The following is a 21851-nucleotide window of genomic DNA, read 5'->3' as shown; positions in this document are numbered from 1 at the left end:
GTCCGTTAAACGTAAAAGTTCATGCTATAAAGTTCATGCATACGTACGACTGGTTTCGGTAAAGTGTTCAGCAGTATGCGGTAGCAAGAAACAAAAGGCTTTGCAACAGACTGGTTGAGAAAAGAGTTGACCATACGATGACGACACTAACGACGTTAATAAAGGAACGAATCAATGCGTTTTCGTATGACCGTTTCTTTTGCTGCGTTGTTTTCTTCATATTTTTAATCAAAAAATAAATAATTCGTAGGATGAAAAACTTTCGTTAGGTAGAAAAACTTGAGGAGAACAAATTTACCGAGAAATTCAAACTCTTCCGAACGTTTTAGGGTCAACGTACCGCAGTTATTTGCATCGTCAGGTTCCTTCGTCTCTCTCTTTCTCTCTTTCTCTCTCTCTTTGCGAAATAATTTCGAAGAAGCATCTCGCAAGGATCGAAGAGCATCAGACAGACAACCGTGGGAAATGAATTTCTGTGATAATGTTTTTATAGTTGGAGATATTAATCGAATAATTTAGCAAATACCTATACAAGAGAGAATTCAATTACTTTGATAACATTTTTTTTTTTTTTTTTCAATTTCTAATGAAATATTTGTAATTTTATCTAATAGTTGGGTGTACTTATTAAAAATTACTTTTTTTTTTTTTTTTTTTTTTTAATAAAAAAACGCAACTATTTTAATACACTGCATTTAGGGGTCACGATAATTCTCGTATATAGCAAAACCTTTAGTTTTGTTATTTTCTTCAAGAACGTGATTTTAAACATTCTAATAAGTTTGTCGTTGTGTTTGAAAAATGTTACAAGACTTGCAATGCACCATTACTGTTACATTGATATGAAATCGATAAATCTTGACGACCATTTTAAAAATAGTTTTTTAACGTCAAATTTGATCGTACCCCATTGTCTTTGTTTAATCGTAAAGTTTGAGCATATAAAAAATGAAAGCTCGATAAGAGAGAGACAGTCTCGGTTGAATTTGAAAGGAATGGTCGGGAGGCATAATCATTGTTCCAATTGTGGGCACACGGATAGTAACCATTAAAGATTCCAATGCTAATGGGATTGCGCATGTTAATGATGCGCAAAGCGTTGTAACAGGATGATGATGCCGATCGAAGCAGAAGAATAAAAATAAGAAGAAGAAGAAGTAGAAGCAGAAGTGTCGTCGTGCCATTATCATGTTGCAGTTGAACGAGAGAAACTCACTCCATTTTTTTTTCTTTCTTTCTCGTTAAGTATATCGAAACTTTTAACAATGATACTTTTGTCATTGAATTGAAGATCGAACTATTTCAGTATGTTCTTTCTATTTTACTTTTATAGATACGCAAATCGTTATTCTTGCCAAAAAAGAAAAAAAAGACATTTTCTTCGTTCTATTATACCTTCCTTACTTACTTACTTACTTACTTACTTACTTACTTACTTACTTGGCTCCTCCTTGGTTTCTCATTTCTCATCGTTATTGTTCATTCTCGAAAGAGAAGTTATTTACTTTTTGAAACGAGATTCATTGACGTTATTCTCTCATTGCCTTTTATATATGCTTTTGTTACGAATCGTTCCACTTGTCTAAAGCTGTTTCTTTTTTTTCTTCTTCTTCGTCTTCTGCACATTGCACGAAGAAGGTCTCTTGCTCGCTCATGAGTTTAATTAAGAGGTACGTGCCAAAAGGCACAAATGGGGTCGCTTTTGAGTTAGTTAGCAATAATTGCGGCCTACCTTGAAAAGATAGAGATATATAGAGAGAAAGATGGATAGAGAAAAAGAGGGGAAAACTTAAAAAAATAAAAAAAAATAAAAAAGAACAGACGAATAATTTGAAGATACTATTTTACGCCCTTATCACGAATATTTCTTTTTATATATATATATATATATATATATATATATATTTTTTTTTCGAATTAACGCAGGGTGTTTTTCGTATTTTATTTATAAAACTTTTGGTATTATCAAATTAATTTAATATATAATTTTAATACTTTATTTAGTAATTGTGTTGTTGACAATTTGTTGACTATTTTTTTTTTTTAATATTATGCAGAAAAACAAGTCTAATAGCATGCAGTATAGTGTTTTATTTTATTTGTTTTCAAGCAAATAAAATTGATTTACATAATATAATATGAGACTTTTAAAGCGATATTAGAAAAATATCGATTTATTTTTCTATATCAAAACATGCAAATACACAGGTAGACAGGTAGGTACACATTTCATAGCCGTCAAAACCTACATGTGTCAAGATTTCGAATATAGTTTACGTATATTTTCGTGACATCCGATCGACAGGAAGTTGAAGAAGAGAGTTTGAGAAAACGAGGTTAGTGGAAACCGAAACGGGGAGCAGAAGTGCTTTTCTGCTTTTGTCAAACTTTTCTTTGCTTCGTGGATAAAACGTCGATTTATTTACTCGTCAAATTTGTCGATGATTTTAACATCAAACGGATCAATCAAAACGTAATCAATTTTTTTTTTTCATTTTTAATTATGATACTTAATTCGATATATTTATTTTGTTTCATTTGATTTTTAACGATCGTTAAAATTATTAATATATTATTATCATTTAAAAAATTATTTTAATTTAATATTTAGGATAAAATATAGCCAATTGTTTTTTACTTGTATTAAATTAAAAAAAATATATATATATATATATATATACATATAACATTTGTTAAAAACCGATTATAATGTTACAAATGGGGGTATACATAAACTATGGTGATTGTCCAATGGAAATATTAGATGAGTATACATTGACAAGTATGATCTTTCTCTCTCATCATTTGACGAAAGAGATCATAGAGAGACTAAAGACGTCATCAGCGTCATAGTTAGAATTGATAGAGTCCACCTACACTTATTCTTCTACTACTACTACTACGACGATCTTCAACTAAGAAAAATATCTTTGAATATTGCATTGACATACGTTGAATGCTATGCAAATTTTTTTTTTAAACATATATTATCGTAATAAACACAATTTTGAAATTAATATAGTAACCCTTTAGTTAAAAAGATACACACATTGAACAAAAAAAAAACACACACAAACACACACACACATGACAGTCAATCTGTTTTGAAATTTGGTCGATTTAAAAAAAAAAAACAAACAAAATTCTTCGAAGAGAGATCAGTTTACATAGTTGACACTGTCCATGTTCAAGCTGTTTTGTATAAATAAAGGAACGAAATAATAGAAGAAAAAAATACCACCCTGGTACGTTTGTTCATCCCCTTCGTTGTCTTTCGAAGGTTCGTACTTTTATTTCGAAGCCGTTGATACGCGAGACTAGTCCATGGTCCCTTCCTGAAAAGATGATACATTGTACGGTTCACAGGGGGTAAAGAGATACGTGGGTGGTTTAGAAACCAAAGGGGAAGTAAGTGTATATAAGGTGTTCGAAAAAATCAAATGTTAAACTGAATGTTTAATAAAACGAGATAATAAATAATACTACATACAATTAGAATTAGATATTTTGTTGCAAACTATATTCAATTTTTAGTTATTTTTTGTTTTTAGTATTATACCTGATTGTCGAGTAATTGTTTGTAATTGATTACAAGTTGATTATCGTCATGTTAAAATATTTTCAACAAATGTTTTAATTACGTATATTTCAATAATGATGAACAAACACATTTCATCAAAATAACGTTTAAGATATCATTGATTAAATATATAATTAATTATCTATATATTTCTATTCACACAATTATATATTCAAATCACCAATACATTTCACAATCAGTACAATTAACATTAATTGAATTATTACCATAGCTATTTAAGTGATATTGTATTTTAATTGAAACACCTTGTATAGACAACGCACATAACAACATCGTATTTTGATGAAGGAAGGAACTCTACTCGAATGTCGGGTCTTGACTTACCTGTCCAATTAATATTGCTGCTCAGTTACCATATGCCGCTTTCGGTGATTCTATCGGTTGTCTTTGAAGACAAAGCCAATAGCTACCTACCTACCTACCTACCTTTCCTCCATTTTAAGAGCAGGTATCCGTTCTACTAGCAGCTTACAACGAAATAAGCAAACCTGTTGTCTTGTTTTTCCCAAACTGACATATGCCACTGTCAGGGACTTTTCTTCTACCCTAGACATATCCTAGACTGTCCTATCTTTTTGTTAGATTACAACGTCGAGTTTTAGCCTTGTAAATCTAGACTAACGTAAGATTAAAGTCCACGTTGGTGTGAACGAACTCGTTGACCTCCCCCCTCCTCTCTCTCTCTTTCTCTCTCTCTCTCTCTCTCTCTCTCACACACACACTCTCGTTTCTCTTACACCGTCTAAGAATTTTTCTTCTGTAAAATCTTTCACATTACTTCGAAGTCAAGTACCTTACATCGATATTTTTTTTTCTTTTCTTTTAAATTTCAATGTTTTTTTTATTTTTTTATTCACGACACGTGAAATTAAATATTTTATTCTACAATAATCTTTTCTTTAGGATTAGAATTAGAACAATTATTCACTCCACAATGATTCTCAATTAATTATTACAATTTGTATTTTTGCGTTACTTATTGTTCATTTGAAAATTTTAAGGCTTCACATATAAACTGATTTCAAATATATTCATTTGTAACAAGTAAAATTGATGTATTCCAAGAAAATCAATATAGTCATTTATACATCACCGAAGAAGTATTATTAACCATAAAAGAAATGAGATTTATGTTTGTTCGGTGCAAGGTCGAACAAGATGCGCCGAGAAGGCTAATAAATTATTATACAAGGCAGTTATGTGTATGGTGGTTGGTGGTAGTAGTGGTGGTGGTGGTGGTGGTGCTGATGGTAGAAGCTTCGGGTCTACCAGGGAAATGGCCTTAGGCAATATAAATTTGTCGTGCGGTGTTACCAATAGCAAGCAACGTTCTCTCGTGCACATGTTTGTTACGCTTTGCAGGATGTTGTAACTCTCAGAGCATAAAGCATGAAAAGCTGGTATCTCGCGGAAGTAACTCGATGCTTCTCCGGACTAACACCGATAGCCCTCTCTCATACTCTCTCTCTCTGTCTCACTCTCTCTCTCTCTCACTCACTCATACTCTTTCTCTTTTCATTCCTCTCTCGTGTTGAATAAATGTGCATATGCATTTGCTGTTTCCTCTTACCATCTCTCTCTTTATCCCCTTCCCTTACATCCCCTCCACCCTCTCTTTCTTTTTGTCAATCTTTCGATCAAAAGAAAGATATAAAGAAAGTATACTTGCATATCAATCGATGATATTCTCCCATGCATACAATTTAATGTCCCTTTTCATTTTTAATATTCGAGAACAGTTGAGAACTCTTAGCAAAGGTTCATTTGTAAAACGTAAATGATGTGACAACATTTTACATTGTTTTAAGTTAGTGTAGAGAGAAAGTAGCATCAGAGATGTAGTAGTAGTAGTAGTAGTAGTAGTAGTAGAGTTGCATAGCGGAACGGTGTATGCATGCATGCATGCATGCATCACCTATGCGTATCTATGAATGTATTATATGCATTACATACGTGTCATCATCGACGGAAACGAGAGAGAGTGTACAAAAGAGAAGAAGTGGTATTATTTGTTTGTTCTATTCTATTTTTTCTCTTTTTTTTTTTTTTCAACCGGACAAATCAGAGATAGTTCGATTAAATGAAATGCATTGTTTTTTTTTTTTTGGAGGGTTCTTTTTTAGCGACTTTTTTTTTCATTAATAAGATTATTATTATTATTTATATTGATTGGTACGAGTGGGTGTGAAAAAAATAAAAGCAGAACAAGAGGGGATCAATGAATGCTCTCAATTTTATTTTTTAACCAGACATTTTGTCTTATCGTTTAATCTATACACGTGTGTGTGTGTGTGTGTCTTTGTGTGTAACGAGGAAGAAATTGACGTCACTGATCGGTAATTGAAAATTTATTGATAATCGATCGTATAAATTCGTATCAAATACCTTTGCTTATTTTTCCTCGCTATCTCGGTTTCTTCTCTCTTGGTTTAATATGGAAATAAAAAACAAAAATATTTTATTTTTATTTTTATTCTTTTTTTTTTTTTTATTACAAAGATTCGATATTTCAATTCTATTCTGAAGTTCTTTCGAGAGAAAGAGAGAGAGAGAGAGTTATTAACTCGAAACAATTAATTAATCGTCCTAATTCTTGACTCTCGCCGACACTGAGAACACTCGCACGTGGTAATAACCAAGGGGAGATGATTGTTATGACCTAAATTTCTTAACTATTTCGTTCCTATTCGCAAACGGTCGAATGATACCGAAGAGAAAAGGATAAAAAGAAAAATGAATATCAAACCAAAATAATTAAGATTCAATCGAATCTCATAAATCGATGATATTTTTTCAACATAGTTAGTTTTATGCCATTGACATAAAATAAAGTTGGTCGTGACGGAAAAATAAAAAAAAAATATGCAGTAAGAAAGAAAATGGTTTTTCTTCTTCAACCATTCGTGTTCCACCTACGGAAAGTAGAAAAAAAAGGAAATTAGATAAGTTTGAAATATTTGAAGAATTTTTTTTTCTTTTTTTTGACAACGTTCCATTCTCAACGCATTGAATAGAAAATACGAACAAATTCTTTTGGGAATGATTGTTAACGAATATTTACTATACTTGAGAATATATTTTTATTCGTTTTTATATTGTAAAACCTAAACGCACACACAGTAGGAGTTCTCTCGTATGTTAGAATATACTACAAAAAAAAAAAAAAAAGAAAAGAAACAAACTTTTCTTATTTTCATTGAATATTGTAATCATGTTCCAACGTTAATGTAAGTTGAAGTGGCTCGTTCATTCGATTCAATGGTATGTAGGTAAATATCGTTGTAGTTAAGTTTTACCTTGACATTTTGAAGTACTATAATGGGTTACATCTATCCATGTGTATAGATGTCATATCTCGTTGCATATATTTTAAGTTAGCCCTTTTGTAGATTGAATTTGTGTTCGTGATCATAAAAATAACTCATATAATTTGAAATGAACAAATATTATAATTTCAAAAAATACAAATTAACAATGTTCAGATATTTAATTTTTTTTTCTATATATCAAGCTAAAGATTTGATGATCGATAATAAAACATATTTTATTGATTATGGAAAAACAAAGATTGTGAAATATCAAACGTACACCATACTGATAAAAGAAAATTAGTTAGAAAGATAATATATATATATATATATATAATTTATTATGTTACTTCACAAAGTTACATGAGTTCATGAAGTGTTAACGATAGTAAGAGCAAACTACGAAACTGTTATTACCTATAGTAATCGATGATAACAATTTCAATTCGAATAGTCGAACGTACTCGAAGCAAATCCTAAATTCAAACTAGTATTAAAATCAATAATTCATTTTCACGATTGAATTAGTTGAAAGCAAAGTTTCTGTTAATAATAATAAATAATAATCATCGTGCGACGATCATCATCGTAATCGGTTTTCGTCTTTAGAAATCTTGAGAAAAGAATGCATCGATCGTTATGTTATAAAAAAAAAAAAAAAAAAAAAAACAGCGACTTGGATAAAATTTCAAAGCCTTTTTTCTTATTTTTCAATTTATATTTCACAGAAATCCGACCTACTAAAGTTCTTGATTTATATCATACGATATTTTTCTTTCTTGCGACGAGCGTGCATCGATTCGTTTGTTCCACGAATCACCAACTTCCACTACCCACCCAACCAACCCACCCACCACCGCCATCACCATCACCCTTTCTTCACTATGATCTTATCTTTAGAATTTCATCGTAAATTTCGTCAAAAGCCAACACACAAGCAACTTATTTTTGTAGACGATATCAACGAGTTTAAATGAAATATGTACTTGCTACCTGCCTGCTGCTATATAAGCATATCCTTTTCCTTTTTTTTAACCTTTTCTTTTTTCTATTGTTACGTTCCACTCTCCACCACACGTCATTCTCTTCCCCTTCTATTGCTATCACCATTACTAAGGTAAGCCACTATCATACCTAATATTATTATTATTTTGATTGCAAGTATTGTACACATTATTAGAACGTTAAACCAAGATACAATAGTAATCCCTCTTATCTACTTTTTTTTCTCTTGATTATTAGAAGTAATCTTCTAATCTTCGGTTTTTTTTTCTTATTTTCTTGAAATACAATACAGATACAGTAATTTTGTTCTTTCAGATTTTAAAAGACTATTTGAAAATGTTATTTTTTTTCAACTGATACAAATTATTTTAGAAATTTTTTTAAATAAATTGATAATACATTTTCTATACGTACAAAGTTTCTCGAATGATTTATTGTAATTTTATGTTGAATTCATATAATGTATCCTGCTGGTTATATTTCTAAACAGGAATTACAAATCAGTAGATTTTGTTATTGTTAAATTATCAAGTATCATTTATCAAATACTCGATCGGTTGTTTAAAACGTTATATGTTCGTTGATCAAATTTCAGAGTTGGGGAAGTCGCGTTATCGTGAATTCTAGCTCGGTTTATATCTACTATATGTATAGTAATAATATAATAACAACCAACAGAACAGCAACAGCAGTAAGGAAGTTGCGGATGATGTGACAATGGATTGTATCTTGCTACCACATTCTATCAAATTCGTCCTGTTCTCGTTTCGCGAATATACAGAAGAACATACTCGATTTTAACGTCGATCAATCGTGTTGAAAGTATTAACACTATCCAGGAATTATTCCGCGAATCGATGAAGCTAATTTTATCATGCTTAGGATCTTTGAGACCACCTAATATCTTCTTCATCCTCCTTTCTTGTTATCATTAAAGTTTACTTTCCTTTCATTTTTAAATCTGGATCTCTCTGAATCTTCTTCTACTGGCCCAAGCTGGATTATTGACATTAACGCGAATAGGTGTTATACGATTAAAATAGACAATTTTACGATCAAAGTTGAGTTATTTTAAGCTTGCACGTTTACTACGAGACTAAGATTTTAATTACTTTTCTATTTTATATTTTCAATCGTTCGTAGAACGAATATAAAATTGATTGTTTATTAATATACAATATAATCAAACGAATGAATGATATAAATTGAATAATATTTAAATGTTGATAAACAAAATTTGTATAATAAATTTTTGTGTACCTTAAAATAAACTATATATATATATATATATATAACTTGAATTTTGAAATATATTATCTTTTCGTATAAAGATAATTTAAATACACAAAAATTAGTACCGTGAAAGGAAGAGTATTTCAATCTCGTTTTTCAATTGGATCAAAATTGTTATCACTTATCGATATATTAAATCAAATTTATAAAAGAAAAATTAATATAAAATATTATATTAATGCATTGACAGTAAAATATAAAAAATACAATAAAACAAAACCAATTTAAAAAATCCTATAAATCAATGTACGATTTTCAGTTTATCAAATAGAACGATTTGTGGGTTCTAAAAGTTTTAAAGTTTGTACGAACGTGAGTCTCACGAAGGCAAACTGTTGAAATGTCATTTGTGATTTTAAGCGGAAGAAGCGGATAAGAATAATAATAATATACGTTGATCGTTGACAGTCCCCGTCGATTATTCGAGTAACAGAGAGATAGATATGTAATCGAAATGTATAGTTTAGCTATACCTATAATACTACTACTTACAAACTACACGACACTCAGATGGAGCATGACTTTACTTTAAACTAAAAATTGTCAAGTACCGTTCTCTCTTGTTCTATCAGTGTGTGTAAATACACATACATATATATCGTATGATATATTAAGAACTCGAAACCGGCTAGACGACGAACAAGAAGAAAGCGAGAAATGAAGCGGAATAGGAGAAATAGTAGTAGTAGTAGTAGTAGTAGTATTAGTAATAGTAGTAATAGTAGTGGTAGAAATAGAAACAGAACATTGGTTGAGGGGAGAGAGGGGAGGGAGGGAGGAAGGGGGGGAGAAGAGGGTTTGCAGAAGAGAAGAAAATCAAAGATAAATGAAATTTACATTAGACGTTAACTGGATTGAAAATTTCAATGGGAAATAATCGTAATGGTTCAATGGATAATTCTAAGTTAATTTTTGAACATTTTAGAAATCGAAAGTTTCATTCTGAATTAATGACAAATTCAACGAGAAGGATTGGGTAAAACAGGTCGTGGACAATTTTAGGAAAAACGATGATGATGTAACGGTGTATCGTCCTGAACGGAACCATGGTTGGACATGGGATAAGATGCAAAGTAGTTTCGGTATCGAGAAAACCATGATTTGAAGTAGCATGCAAACAAGCAAGCAAGCAAGCCAAGCCAAGCCAAGCCAAGCAAGCAAGCAAGCAATGTGGTCTCACACAACACACATACACGTATACAAAACAAGGAAGAAGAAATCGACGAGTGTTAGCTATCTGGAAATATCACTGGACGAACATGACGATGTTCGTAGTAGTAGGTAGTGGTTGCATGCTAATATCGGCTTTTATCTTTCATCCTCTAGCTGGCCGTTTTTTCCATTGGGTATCCTCGACAGGCGCCGGGTCTGATACGGAAAAGAGAGAAAATAGAAAAAGAGAGAGGGGAGGGGGAAAGAACTGTTTCACAGGAATGGATTCATGTGTATGACGAGACACACACCGTCATTTTGGATCCTTTTTTTTTTGTTTCCTATTTTTGCTCTTTTTTTGGAGGAAGGGGGGGGGGACAGGGTTGTAGGGAAATTTCGATCAAGTTTTTCCCCCCTCTCTTCCTCTTCATATTAATATCTGTTTTTTCCCCCTTTTTTTTCGTTTTTTTATGCTTTCTCTTTCCGCGTTTATGTATATGTATATATATATATATATATATATATATGTATACACATAGACGGATTTATATAGAAGGAAATCAAGAGAAGATAGACATTTTATGTAGGACGATCGAGGTGGAAGATACGCTTCGTGTCATTTTCGGAGATAGCCCGGTCTGTTTTATTTTTTAAAAGGCGATCTCTTCCTAGTCGTCGTCGTCGTCGTCGTGAAATCAAGGAAGCGAGAAAAATATACGTCTAGCAGCAATAGCAACAGCAGAAACAGTAGTTTCCGTAGCAGTAGCAGTAGCAAACAGCAACAGCATCGTTTTTCGTTTCATTTCGAATGAACGTAGTCTGTTGAAATAGTTCGCGTTCTCAATCTCTTCGCTACCGAAAGCCTTGCGGATTTATCGTCGGAAATAATCTCTCAGGAAACTTAACCGAACCTTTTCTTTTCTTTTCTTTTCTTTTCTTTTCTTTCATTTTTATTTTGCTTTCTTTCGTTTACTTTTTTTAATTACTATGAAAGGTGGTGCCTTCAGAGATTAAATGCGGATTATTGCTTTGACATCGTCATCTTCAGCTTCGTGCAACGAAGAGAAAACGTTCTTCTAACCGTCATGTTTTACAGGAAAAAAAGTAATCATAAACGCTACGAGAAAGAGAAAGAGAGAGAGAGAGAGAGAGAGAGAAAGAGATAGATAGATTTTTCATCACACTTCTATTTCAAACGATACACGTATTATTTACACCCGCAAACCTTAGTTTTTTTTTTTTTTTTACGATCGTATCGAGAAAACATTTTTGAACTTACCAATCCTTTTTTTTATTTTCATAAGCTGGATTTTTTGATAACTTTATTGTCATTCAAAACGATCCTCTCTTCCTATATTTGTGTTCACTCAAACGTTTACGTTAGAATACGTGAGGAACATTTTCAACGAACGTGTTTATGGATATAATAAAACACCATGCTTAATCCTATGTAAGGATTTTGATACACGAATCGATATTTCCAACTGGACAATATGTTTTCTTAACATTTGATTACGCAAATCAATTGAATGACTTGGGACTACTGAATTATATATGTATTATAGATACTGTACTTGTGTGTATAACACGTCAATGGGAGCTTTGCATTCTCACTTTTACGTCGACCTTAAGCGTCGTTTTTCAAACTACCTGATCGAGTCACGCTACTTTCACGCGTAATGTTCTAGAGAAAAATAAAGTTGCACATACCGTGTAGAGAACTTGCGTACAACATACCTGAAGTAATCAACACAACATGTGTTGGTATTTGTGTGTGTGTGTATGTATAGGGTGAGATAAAAGTCGCTGTAAGTCATTTGTTCATGTAATGTTATTTACTGGTTACGAATGTACAAGTTGCTGATAGTTAAATTTTTTATACGATTATTGCTTGTAACAACATCATGGTTAAATATTTGTATTTGTATTTATTTTTTTGTTGTTGTTATCGTACATCTCGCGTTAAATCGTTCGAAAGATGAAATAGCAAGTTTTCAAGAAGAATGTAAGAGTTTTAGTTTAGTTATTGCAACATGTGTATGTGTGTGTGGAAACACGATAAAAGCTCAAAAAATTGGTAATAATTGATTTTGAAGTTGGTAAAAAGAACTTTTATCTCATCCTGTACGTCATCATCACTGTTGAACATACCGTCTCGCGTGCGATCTCATTTGCCGATTAGAAATCTGTGTGAACATGACGGTGTATATACCTCGATTATAAATGTTATTAGAGAAAGGTTATTAATTAATTAGAAAAGAATTATCAAATTATAGTATGGAATGAAAATTATTATAATTTTTTTCTTTTTCTTTCACGCTTCTTCTTTAAATCGTTAACGATGAGCAAAGATAAGTTGTAGTTGTCTATCTATTTAATTAAAAGTATCTAACTTATTTATCAATTTCAAAAGATTTATGAAGATTTATCTTATTAACTAATCTATTTCCTATATTAATATTTCTTTTTTTTTTTTTATCTTTCAATTTTTACATCCCTCCTGGGGACTGTTTTAATAATTAAAGAAACAACCATTCTTATTTTATTTTTATTTTGTTCTTTTTGTTTTTTTTAGTGAAGTGAGCATATCATCCGCTCGGGCGGCGGTTATGGTCTACGACGACGTGAACAAAAAATGGATACCGAGTGGTACCTCGGCAGGACTTTCCAAGGTCCAGCTATATCATCATCAGGTGAACAACACCTTCCGCGTCGTTGGAAGAAAGTTACAGGATCATGAGATTGTTATTAATTGCGCCATCCTTAAAGGACTGAAATATAATCAAGCAACGGTCACGTTTCATCAATGGAGAGACAACAAGCAAGTTTACGGACTGAATTTTTCTAGTAAGGACGATGCTGATGCTTTTGCCAGTGCTATGCTTCAAGCCCTTGACGTAAGTTATATTTTTTTTCTAACAATTACATCTTATTTCAAAGTTAAATTTGAAAATCTTTAGTATTATAATTACGTCAATTCGTTGTTCATTATTGTACGAAAAAAAATACATTCTTTATAGGTGATTTACAAATTCGAGAAAATCTATGAGAATTTTTTTTTACGATGATTTAACACTAGATTTACGGAACCCATCAAAATGACCTTATAATCAAAATTATATTTAATAATTACAGTTTTTGTTTCTGTGAATATAATTTAATGAATTAATATAAACTTAACATTATATCTTACATTAATATTAACAAACACGTATATACGTCGATAGCACTCTAAGGATTAATAAATAATTTAAAATAAACAATTTTTTGTATTTTAACATACCCGTGGAAAAAAGACGTATTTCAGTAAAAAAAAAAAAAGGTATACACGCAATAAAAAATCTAGTGTTAATCTCAGACCCCTTCCTATTTCACGATTACTCTTGTTATTATATATATATATGGTTATTCTATGTGTGTACTGGGACAGGACGACGACTATTAGCTGACCGTTATCGTGTGATTATTCAGACGAAAAGGGGGTGGTCTGTTAAATTAATTTCGGTCACCATCCTTCTTTTCCTCCTCTTCCTCCTCCAAACACACGGTCTTGCATCACTTTTTCGGCAAATGGCTAAAAGGCACCGCTTTGTTATACGATCGTTAGTGTAGTAGTACCGTGCTAGAAATAACGAGGTGGGGTATAGGAGGGAATAATTAATTTCGTAGCAATTGCAATTAGAGTCATAATGACTTTAGTTAGTGATCGATCGTATTTCTCAAAAACACACACACACACACAGACAATTACGATGATTCTTTTAACCGTGTGTATAACTTCGTTAATTATCTGAAAACCTTTTTCTTACGTTTTAACAATAATATCTCGAAACATGGACAAGACAAGGTTGAAACATTTCCAAATAACATTGTTAAATACTTTTTTTATTTTCTTGTACGTATTATATCGTAATTATTGTGGACAACATCGTTACATCGTAACTTTAATAAGTCGTTAGTTAAATTAACGAACGTTTAATGTTTTTTTTCTGTTTTATTTAACAATGACGTTCTATTTTGAAAAGCTCTTCAAAATGAATGTAGGTGCGAGAGTAAACGATTTCTTCTTTTTTTTTTTTCCTACATTTACGCTTACACCCTCCTCGTTGCCACAGTCCCAGGACATTTAACAAAGTATAATTCAATTCAATTCGATTCAATTGTTCGGGTCCGTTGTTGCGTAGGTGCTAAGCAACGGAAGCAACATATCAAGAAGTCTGGGTCCGGCAGTCGCACCGACGACTCAGCAGCAACCTGTTTATCAGCAGCAACAGCAACAGCAACTTCAACAACAGCAGCAGCAACAGCAACAGCAACAACAGCAACAACCACAGCAACAACAGCAGCAGCAACAACAGCAGCCGCAACAACAACAATTGGCGAATGCTCAATACGAAGAGGACATGGGATACAGGTCGGTGATCTTTTCCTTTAGATGATTCTTTTTTTTTCTTTTTTTCCATCATTTTACGGATTATCAGGATAAAAAGAATAGCTTCGAGCGTTTCATAAATTAAAATCATCGAACGGATCTATGAAATATTCATATTTGTCATGAATGTCGATGTGTCAACAACATTGTGTTTTGCTCGAACGAACTTTATTAAAATTCATAAGATCATTTTAATTCAAGCAAGAGAAACAATCTGATGATTTATTCGTACTGTAAAAACGAACCGATTATGAGCTCGTTCATCCAGCTGGATGATTACAACTACTACTATTAATTACGGTTACAAAGAGAAGATTTGAGGCTTTGCTGTAAGAACGCATACGTGTTTGATCTTCTTCTTCTTATTTTTATCAAAACATTGAATAATTTGAAGAGAATCGCGTAAAACAACTTGTAATAAACGCGTAGACGTTCAATCAGCAACCCGATTTGGGTTAGAGAGCCTTTGTCGTCATAGTTGCGTGGTTCCAGTCAAGGTCATAACGCGCGAGTCTCCTTGTCTTTGGGCCATCTTCCTGCCGGGGGCCAAACGGGTATCACCGTGGGGCCCCCGACACCAACCCCCAGTCATCATCCATCCGTTAGTAGTGCCGTCACCACCGTCATTCAGGTGGGCTGTTCGCGTGGCTCACCGGCTGAGGGACTCACGAGGTGATTTTGGGCCTTCCTTTTAAGAGACGATATAATAATAACAATAATAATAATAATCATCATAATAATACCATCATTCATCTAACAATTCGTCACTTACAACTTTCGGGGTATCTTTGATAACTGTCTTTGATCGTTTAGAAATTTTGTGTCAATTTTATTCGACAAATTTCTTTTTTTTTTTTAACCCTTTGTTAAATAAATTTGTAACTCACGTGCATAGTAATATGATATTTAAATATATCGGATTCAATGTGAACAATTCGTATATGGGTCATCAATAACGAAGGGTTTAAATATACAATGATTCGCTAAAGTATTTGAACATTTATCACACGAATTATTTTATTAATTATATTAATTGTTAATATATTATACAACACATTTATCAATGTGTTAACATTGGATGTGAAGGAGATATAAACTTTTTAAATGTGTTACGTTAATCTTTCGAAATAATTTGACACAATATTTCTAACGATATCATTTCTAGATATTTTTATATCATACACTTACATAAAATTAGTTGAAAATATCATTGTCCACTATTTAACGATAATATTTCATTTCATCCCATTAGATCACAAAATCACATTATAATACACACGATGCAATGATAGCTTTTGCATTATTCTAATTGATTATTAGATACATTATTTTTAATATTTCAATGCTTTTCATTTTAATTATTTATCATCTTCCATTTCCCACAATATATATATATATATATATATACTTTGGTTAACGTAAACTATTTTACTCGTATGAATGTACGAATGTGAAAATGAGAGAGAAAGGAGAATCTTTTTCCAGAAGACGTTGAAAATAAAGTTTCGGGGTTATGCTCGCGATATGTGGTTGTCGACCGTCAACGACGAAAATAACTTTGAATCGCTAAACTCGTTGAGTATCTTCTATGCTCGTTTTCATTTTTCGCGTTAAGTTTCGTCCTGTACGTGTGGTTGTAAAAATAAAAATAAAAAAAAAAAAAAAAAAAAAAAAACAAGAAAACTCTTAGCGATCAAAATAGAGAAAGAGAGAAATTATTAGTTCCAATTGGAGATATTGCATTTTCGTGTAAATATATCAAGCCAACAACGCGCGTTGTCAGTGATATTGTGAATGTGTTCGCACGAAGAGTTCCATTGAAAATAGTCATCGTTCGTTAATGCGAACGAAACCATTCGAGAAGCTGGCTGCGGCAATTCGTTTTTCTACTTGTCTCGCCATTCACCAGCTCGCCAGTATATCTCTATATTGAAACCATCCATTCCGAGAAATGTTTTTCTCGGTTGAACGAATGCTCTCTTTCTCTTTTACGTACAAAAAAAAAAACAAAAAAATAAAAAAGAGGAGGAGAAAAAAATACGACACAAAATATATTCATCGTATTAAAAACTCAAACTGTAGAATAAGAGACGTCCTTTACGCGTTCGCACGTTGATTCTATAATTTTATTTCTTTTTTTTTTTTTTTTTTTTTTTTAATATTATTTTACCACTTTTAACTTAATTGAAAAAAAAAAAAAAACAACGAGTGAGTGAAACACGAGAAACAGGGGAAAAAAACTGGTTCGTTCGACGGGTGAATGAAAATGTTTCATAAATTCATCGAATAAACCGTGTTGGGATATCTCATATGTGTATGTGTGTTGTTGTTGTTGTTGTTGTTGTTGAACTGTTGTGTGGTGAGTTTACGCAGATGCAGTCGACACGACGATGACGATGACGATGACTAAAACCTAACGACTATGGGACAAGATTAGAAAACGGTACTCGGGTACTCATCTGTGTTTACTCGTTCTCTCCACTTTCTCTTTCTATACCTTCATCCACTATAGCTTTTTCTCTCCTCGCCCATACCACCCTCCAACATACACACGCGACACATATACACACATATTCTCATTTCCCAAAGAGTTCTCTGATTTTTTTGTTAGATGAAACGCATAAAATATTAGCAATAGCGAGATAGATAATCTATGTAAATAATACGAGTATCTCGATAAGTTTTAGACGTTTTAGTGTTGACATTTTCCAAAAATACGTTTTCTTCCTCCTATGGGTTTGTAATCACGTGATATTTAATGTTTAGCCACCTTAGCGGTAGTCATAAGCTTAATCTAGAATAACTATCGTTTCTAGAGATTACACGATGACTCTGAATATTATCATTTTGTTTATTCATTATCCCTGTGTGTACGCGTTGAAAGAGTGTATATGTGTAAATAGAGATATATCATATTTGTTTTTCGATAAACTTTTATACGTGCATTATAAAGCCATCGCTAGGGTGGTTATTACGAAACTTAGATACCATTGTTCTCTAGATAGCTAAACGCTCGAGATATAATATTTTTCTATTTGTTAGTCCTAGTTGGCTGATCGAACACGCTTTGCACTAACCATACGTGCATCATTCTTTTTATGCAACAATGACTATGATCGTATTAATAATCGATTTTGTTCTGAATTTAGGACTATGACCAGAGAAGACGTGGCGATCATTCAGGAACGCAGAATGTCCCAACAGAGTCAAGGTATAACGTTATATTTAAGAATTATTGAAATCTATTTTTAAACATTCTTTTATAGTTATAATCTTTATAAAAATGAATTCTGTATGAGCTGCAAGGATATTAAGATTGTATATTTGTAAAAGAAATAAATTGTAAACTTTTGTACAGCAACGAACAGTCCGAGCGCCATTTCACCGAGTTGTCCGCCAACGACGCAACAACAGCAACAACAACAGCAACAATCGGGTCATCACAGAACGTCGTCCGCTCCACCAGCACCGCAACCTCAACAGCAACAACAAGCCGGCCAACAGACGCAACCGCAACAACAGGCTACAATTCCTGGAATGCAAGGACCGATAGTTTCTTCGGCGGTTCCTTTATCCGCTGGTGGAGGTGGACCACCAGTACCACCACCGCAACCTCCCGCGGCACCACCCGCTCCTCCGTGTCCGCCTTCTATGATAAATTTCAATGCGCCCGTACCGCCACCCCCGATGATGATAAACCAATACGCACAGTCGCCATCTTCTCAAACACAATCTCAGTCGCAATCGATCTATGCGGCACAGAGTCAGGGTAATCAGTACGGCGGAGGAGCACCCGGTAACAATCAGTATTCGAACCCTAATGTTACCGGGTCTGTTGTGGTCGTAGGTCAGAATCCGAATCAGTACGCGTCTACCGGTCAGAACAGCTTTTACGGTAACAACGGACAAGGTAGCAACGTGTACGGTAGCGGTGGTCAAGCTGGTCAGACCAGTCAGACCAATCAGTATGCTGTGGTCGGCGGTCAGGCCACGCAATACGGTGCTGCCGGTGGCGGTAGCGGGCCTAGCAATCAGTACGGAAGCAACAGTTCGATCGTTCAGTACGCAAGTGGTCCACCTTCGGCGGCTAGCCAATATGCTGCTGCTGCCGCTGCCGTGGTGGTAGCTCAGCAGCAACAAGGCCAGTCGCAGTACGGTGTCGTCTCACAACCGCAACCACCGTCTTACGTTACCGGACAAGTGCAGGCAGCTGTCGCCAGCGTGAATCCTTATGGTACCCCCGCGAATTCGGTGAATCAGTATGCTACTGGAGGACATCACGCGGTTGCTGCTACCGCTTACGCTCCACCACCGCCTCCTATGGTCCCATTGGCGGCTGGTCCCGCTGCTCCCCCCTCCACCCCCTCCCCCACCCGCGCCTAATTCGTCTAATAATTCATCCAATATTTCCGCATCTTCTTCCACCGTCGTATCCTCCTCCATAACTTCCTCCTCCGTAACTAACAACGATCCACCGCAACCGGATGCTAATTCTCTTGCTGCGGCCCTACAGGCTGCTAGGCTTAAGAAAAAACAGGTTGGTATGTCGTATAACGATTAGAAATCTAAACTATCCATCTTGTATCAAATGATATCGAACAACAACGTTTTATTCTTATCATCAGCAACAGACACAGCCTGTGGAAAATAGCGGCTCGAGTACCAGCAGTAGCGGAAGCGGAGGTGGCGGTGGCAATTATGGAACATTGGGAAGAGGTGGAGGTGGCGGTATGGCTTCTATGATGGACGAGATGGCGAAAACGCTGGCACGTAGACGCGCTGCCGTTGAGAAGAAGCAACCTGAACAACCACCGGTTCGTTTAAACGAGTATCACTTTCATTTTTTAACCCATTTGCATTACGAGTTATTGCATGCATTAATGAGTTCATAAATTCAAGATGTTCAACTGACGATTGGCCCCCTTATCGTTCTATATTTTATACTTGTAATTATTATTAAATTAAATTGTATTTAAATTGTAATCTTAATTAAAATTATCAATTAAGCGTTACCGATGGCAAGAAACGTTTGAACAAGATTGTTAATAAGACATGCATATATTAAATTTCCGCGTGTTCTCGGTTATTTTAGGAACCTGAAAGTTCACCGGACAAGAAATCATGGGATAAAAGTAGTTCGTCGAACAACAAATTTTCCAATGGAGCAGAATCACCAAAGTCGGTTAGAAAAAGGTTTGGTTCCGCTTCCGAAGACACGCTTCTCAAAGTCAATGGCGTTAACGATGGTTCCTCGTTGACGGCACAAGAGATGGAGGCGTTCAAAGCTGAGATAATTAAAGAAATGCGTAAGGAGTTTCAAAAGATGAAGCAAGAAATAATCGATGGTAAGATTATGATTGTTCAATTGGATCTTTTAATTGTTTTGACGCAACGATTCAAATATTAATATTTTATTTTATTTTTCTTTTATTTTTGATTTTTACAGCGGTAAGAACAGAACTGAGTAGAAGGTAAAAGACGAACAAATAAATCCGCATAACGAAAGGATGTGAAGACAGGAAAAAGGAGAGATATTTGAAGTGTGTAAGGGAGAGGAAGAGCCGGCGGTCATAAGAGGGAGAGGGGGAGAGAAACGAAAGATTTGATTAGATAACTCGATCGAAGCATTATCGACATTCACATACTATATACACACACACGCAAACACATACCAACACATACATATGCACACATACAAATTTTTATTACATATTTGCAGAGAACGCAGTGTAGTTATACCATGTATATCGATCATTTGTGTGTAAGTACGTTATCCTAGCTTAGGTATATCTTAAGTGATGAGATCGTATACTCCCTTTGTTACCTATTACAACAAACAATGATCGTCAATTGTCGTTGGATCAATTGAGCCGCACAAATCGTGCTTAGAATTTCAATTTAGGATTCTTCTAATACGCACATGAAGGCGAGATACACACCCACCCCTATGTCATTAATTTTAAATCTAATATTCACGCACAGCAAGAAACAGCATATTGAATAATGTAAATTACATTTACATTTGTGCTATATAATATTAAATGGTTTTTTTTCTTCTTTTTTTTTCTATAAAAAAGAAATGTTTCTTTTTTTTCTTTTACATAATCATTATGAGTTATGTAATAGAATCGTGTTTTTATAAAAAAAGTTTGTTTTTATATTCAAGTTTTGACATCGACGATTTTTACAATATTATTGTAATAAAATGATATGAGAGAGAAAAGCTCAATTGACGCAACGTGAAGCGGTTCATTATCTATATATATTTTTTAATCTGATATATGATCAAGTAGGATTTTTAAAGCATTTATAATAACGTTAAGACGACAGATAGAAAAAAAAAAATAACGGTCTCGTTATATAATATACATATTATACATACACATACACATTCGCTCACATACACACACACACAGACAGATATAAATGTACAGAATTCATTCACCAACGTCGTGGCACATTTTTTCAATCCTTGACATAATTATGAAAAAAGTGAGAGAATGTGTGTGAAAGAGAAAGAAAGAAAGAAAGAAAGAAAGAAAGAGAGAGAGAGAGAGAGAGAGAGAGAGAGAGAGAAAGCGATATATCAGTTAGTTTCGTCATAGAATTTCACCGAAGTTTCGAATGAATCTTAATTGCAATAAACGCATCATACTATTTACGTCATCAAGTATGACGATACACATTCCAAATGCGAACAAAAGTTCGAAAAATGAAATTCACTTTTGTTCGATTCATATATTTTATCCTTTTTTTACTTTTATATTTTTTTACATAATTTTTATCGTTTTTTAATTCTCACAGCTTACATCGCTTTAAAAAAAAAAAAATAATAATAATAAAATAAAATAAAATAAAATAAAATAATAAAAAGAAAATAAAAATAAAAATAAAGAAGAAAACAAGCCGCCACGACTTTGGACAATCAAATTCCGCAATATATTTCCTACGTCTTGGGCGCGAACACCACGCATAAATATATATAAATATATAAATATAAATATATATAAAATAAATGCGTTATAAATAATATTAATATTAATAATAATAATAATAATAA

The 21851-nt window shown here is 33.4% G+C and overlaps 1 protein-coding gene across 1 annotated transcript in view; it reads left to right on the top strand.

The window, feature by feature from the left end:
• Positions 1 to 21851, top strand: part of ena (ENAH actin regulator enabled) — a 38928-nt gene that overhangs the window by 6646 nt on the left and 10431 nt on the right. Inside the window, 9 exon segments of the mRNA XM_015317983.2 lie at positions 12935 to 13256; positions 14544 to 14773; positions 15284 to 15463; positions 17941 to 18002; positions 18150 to 19141; positions 19143 to 19328; positions 19417 to 19605; positions 19884 to 20136; positions 20238 to 21851. The exon segment at positions 20238 to 21851 is cut by the window's right edge and continues 10431 nt beyond it. Of these exon segments, the coding sequence (XP_015173469.1) occupies positions 12935 to 13256; positions 14544 to 14773; positions 15284 to 15463; positions 17941 to 18002; positions 18150 to 19141; positions 19143 to 19328; positions 19417 to 19605; positions 19884 to 20136; positions 20238 to 20266 (2443 nt within the window). The 3' untranslated portion in view covers positions 20267 to 21851.

Source organism: Polistes dominula, unplaced genomic scaffold, assembly GCF_049000335.1.
Source record: "Polistes dominula isolate Pdom_NZ unplaced genomic scaffold, Pdom_raw_medaka contig_16, whole genome shotgun sequence".
Lineage (NCBI taxonomy): Eukaryota > Metazoa > Arthropoda > Insecta > Hymenoptera > Vespidae > Polistes > Polistes dominula.
Note: the sequence above shows the minus strand (reverse complement) of the source record. Positions and strands in the feature narration are given on the sequence as shown.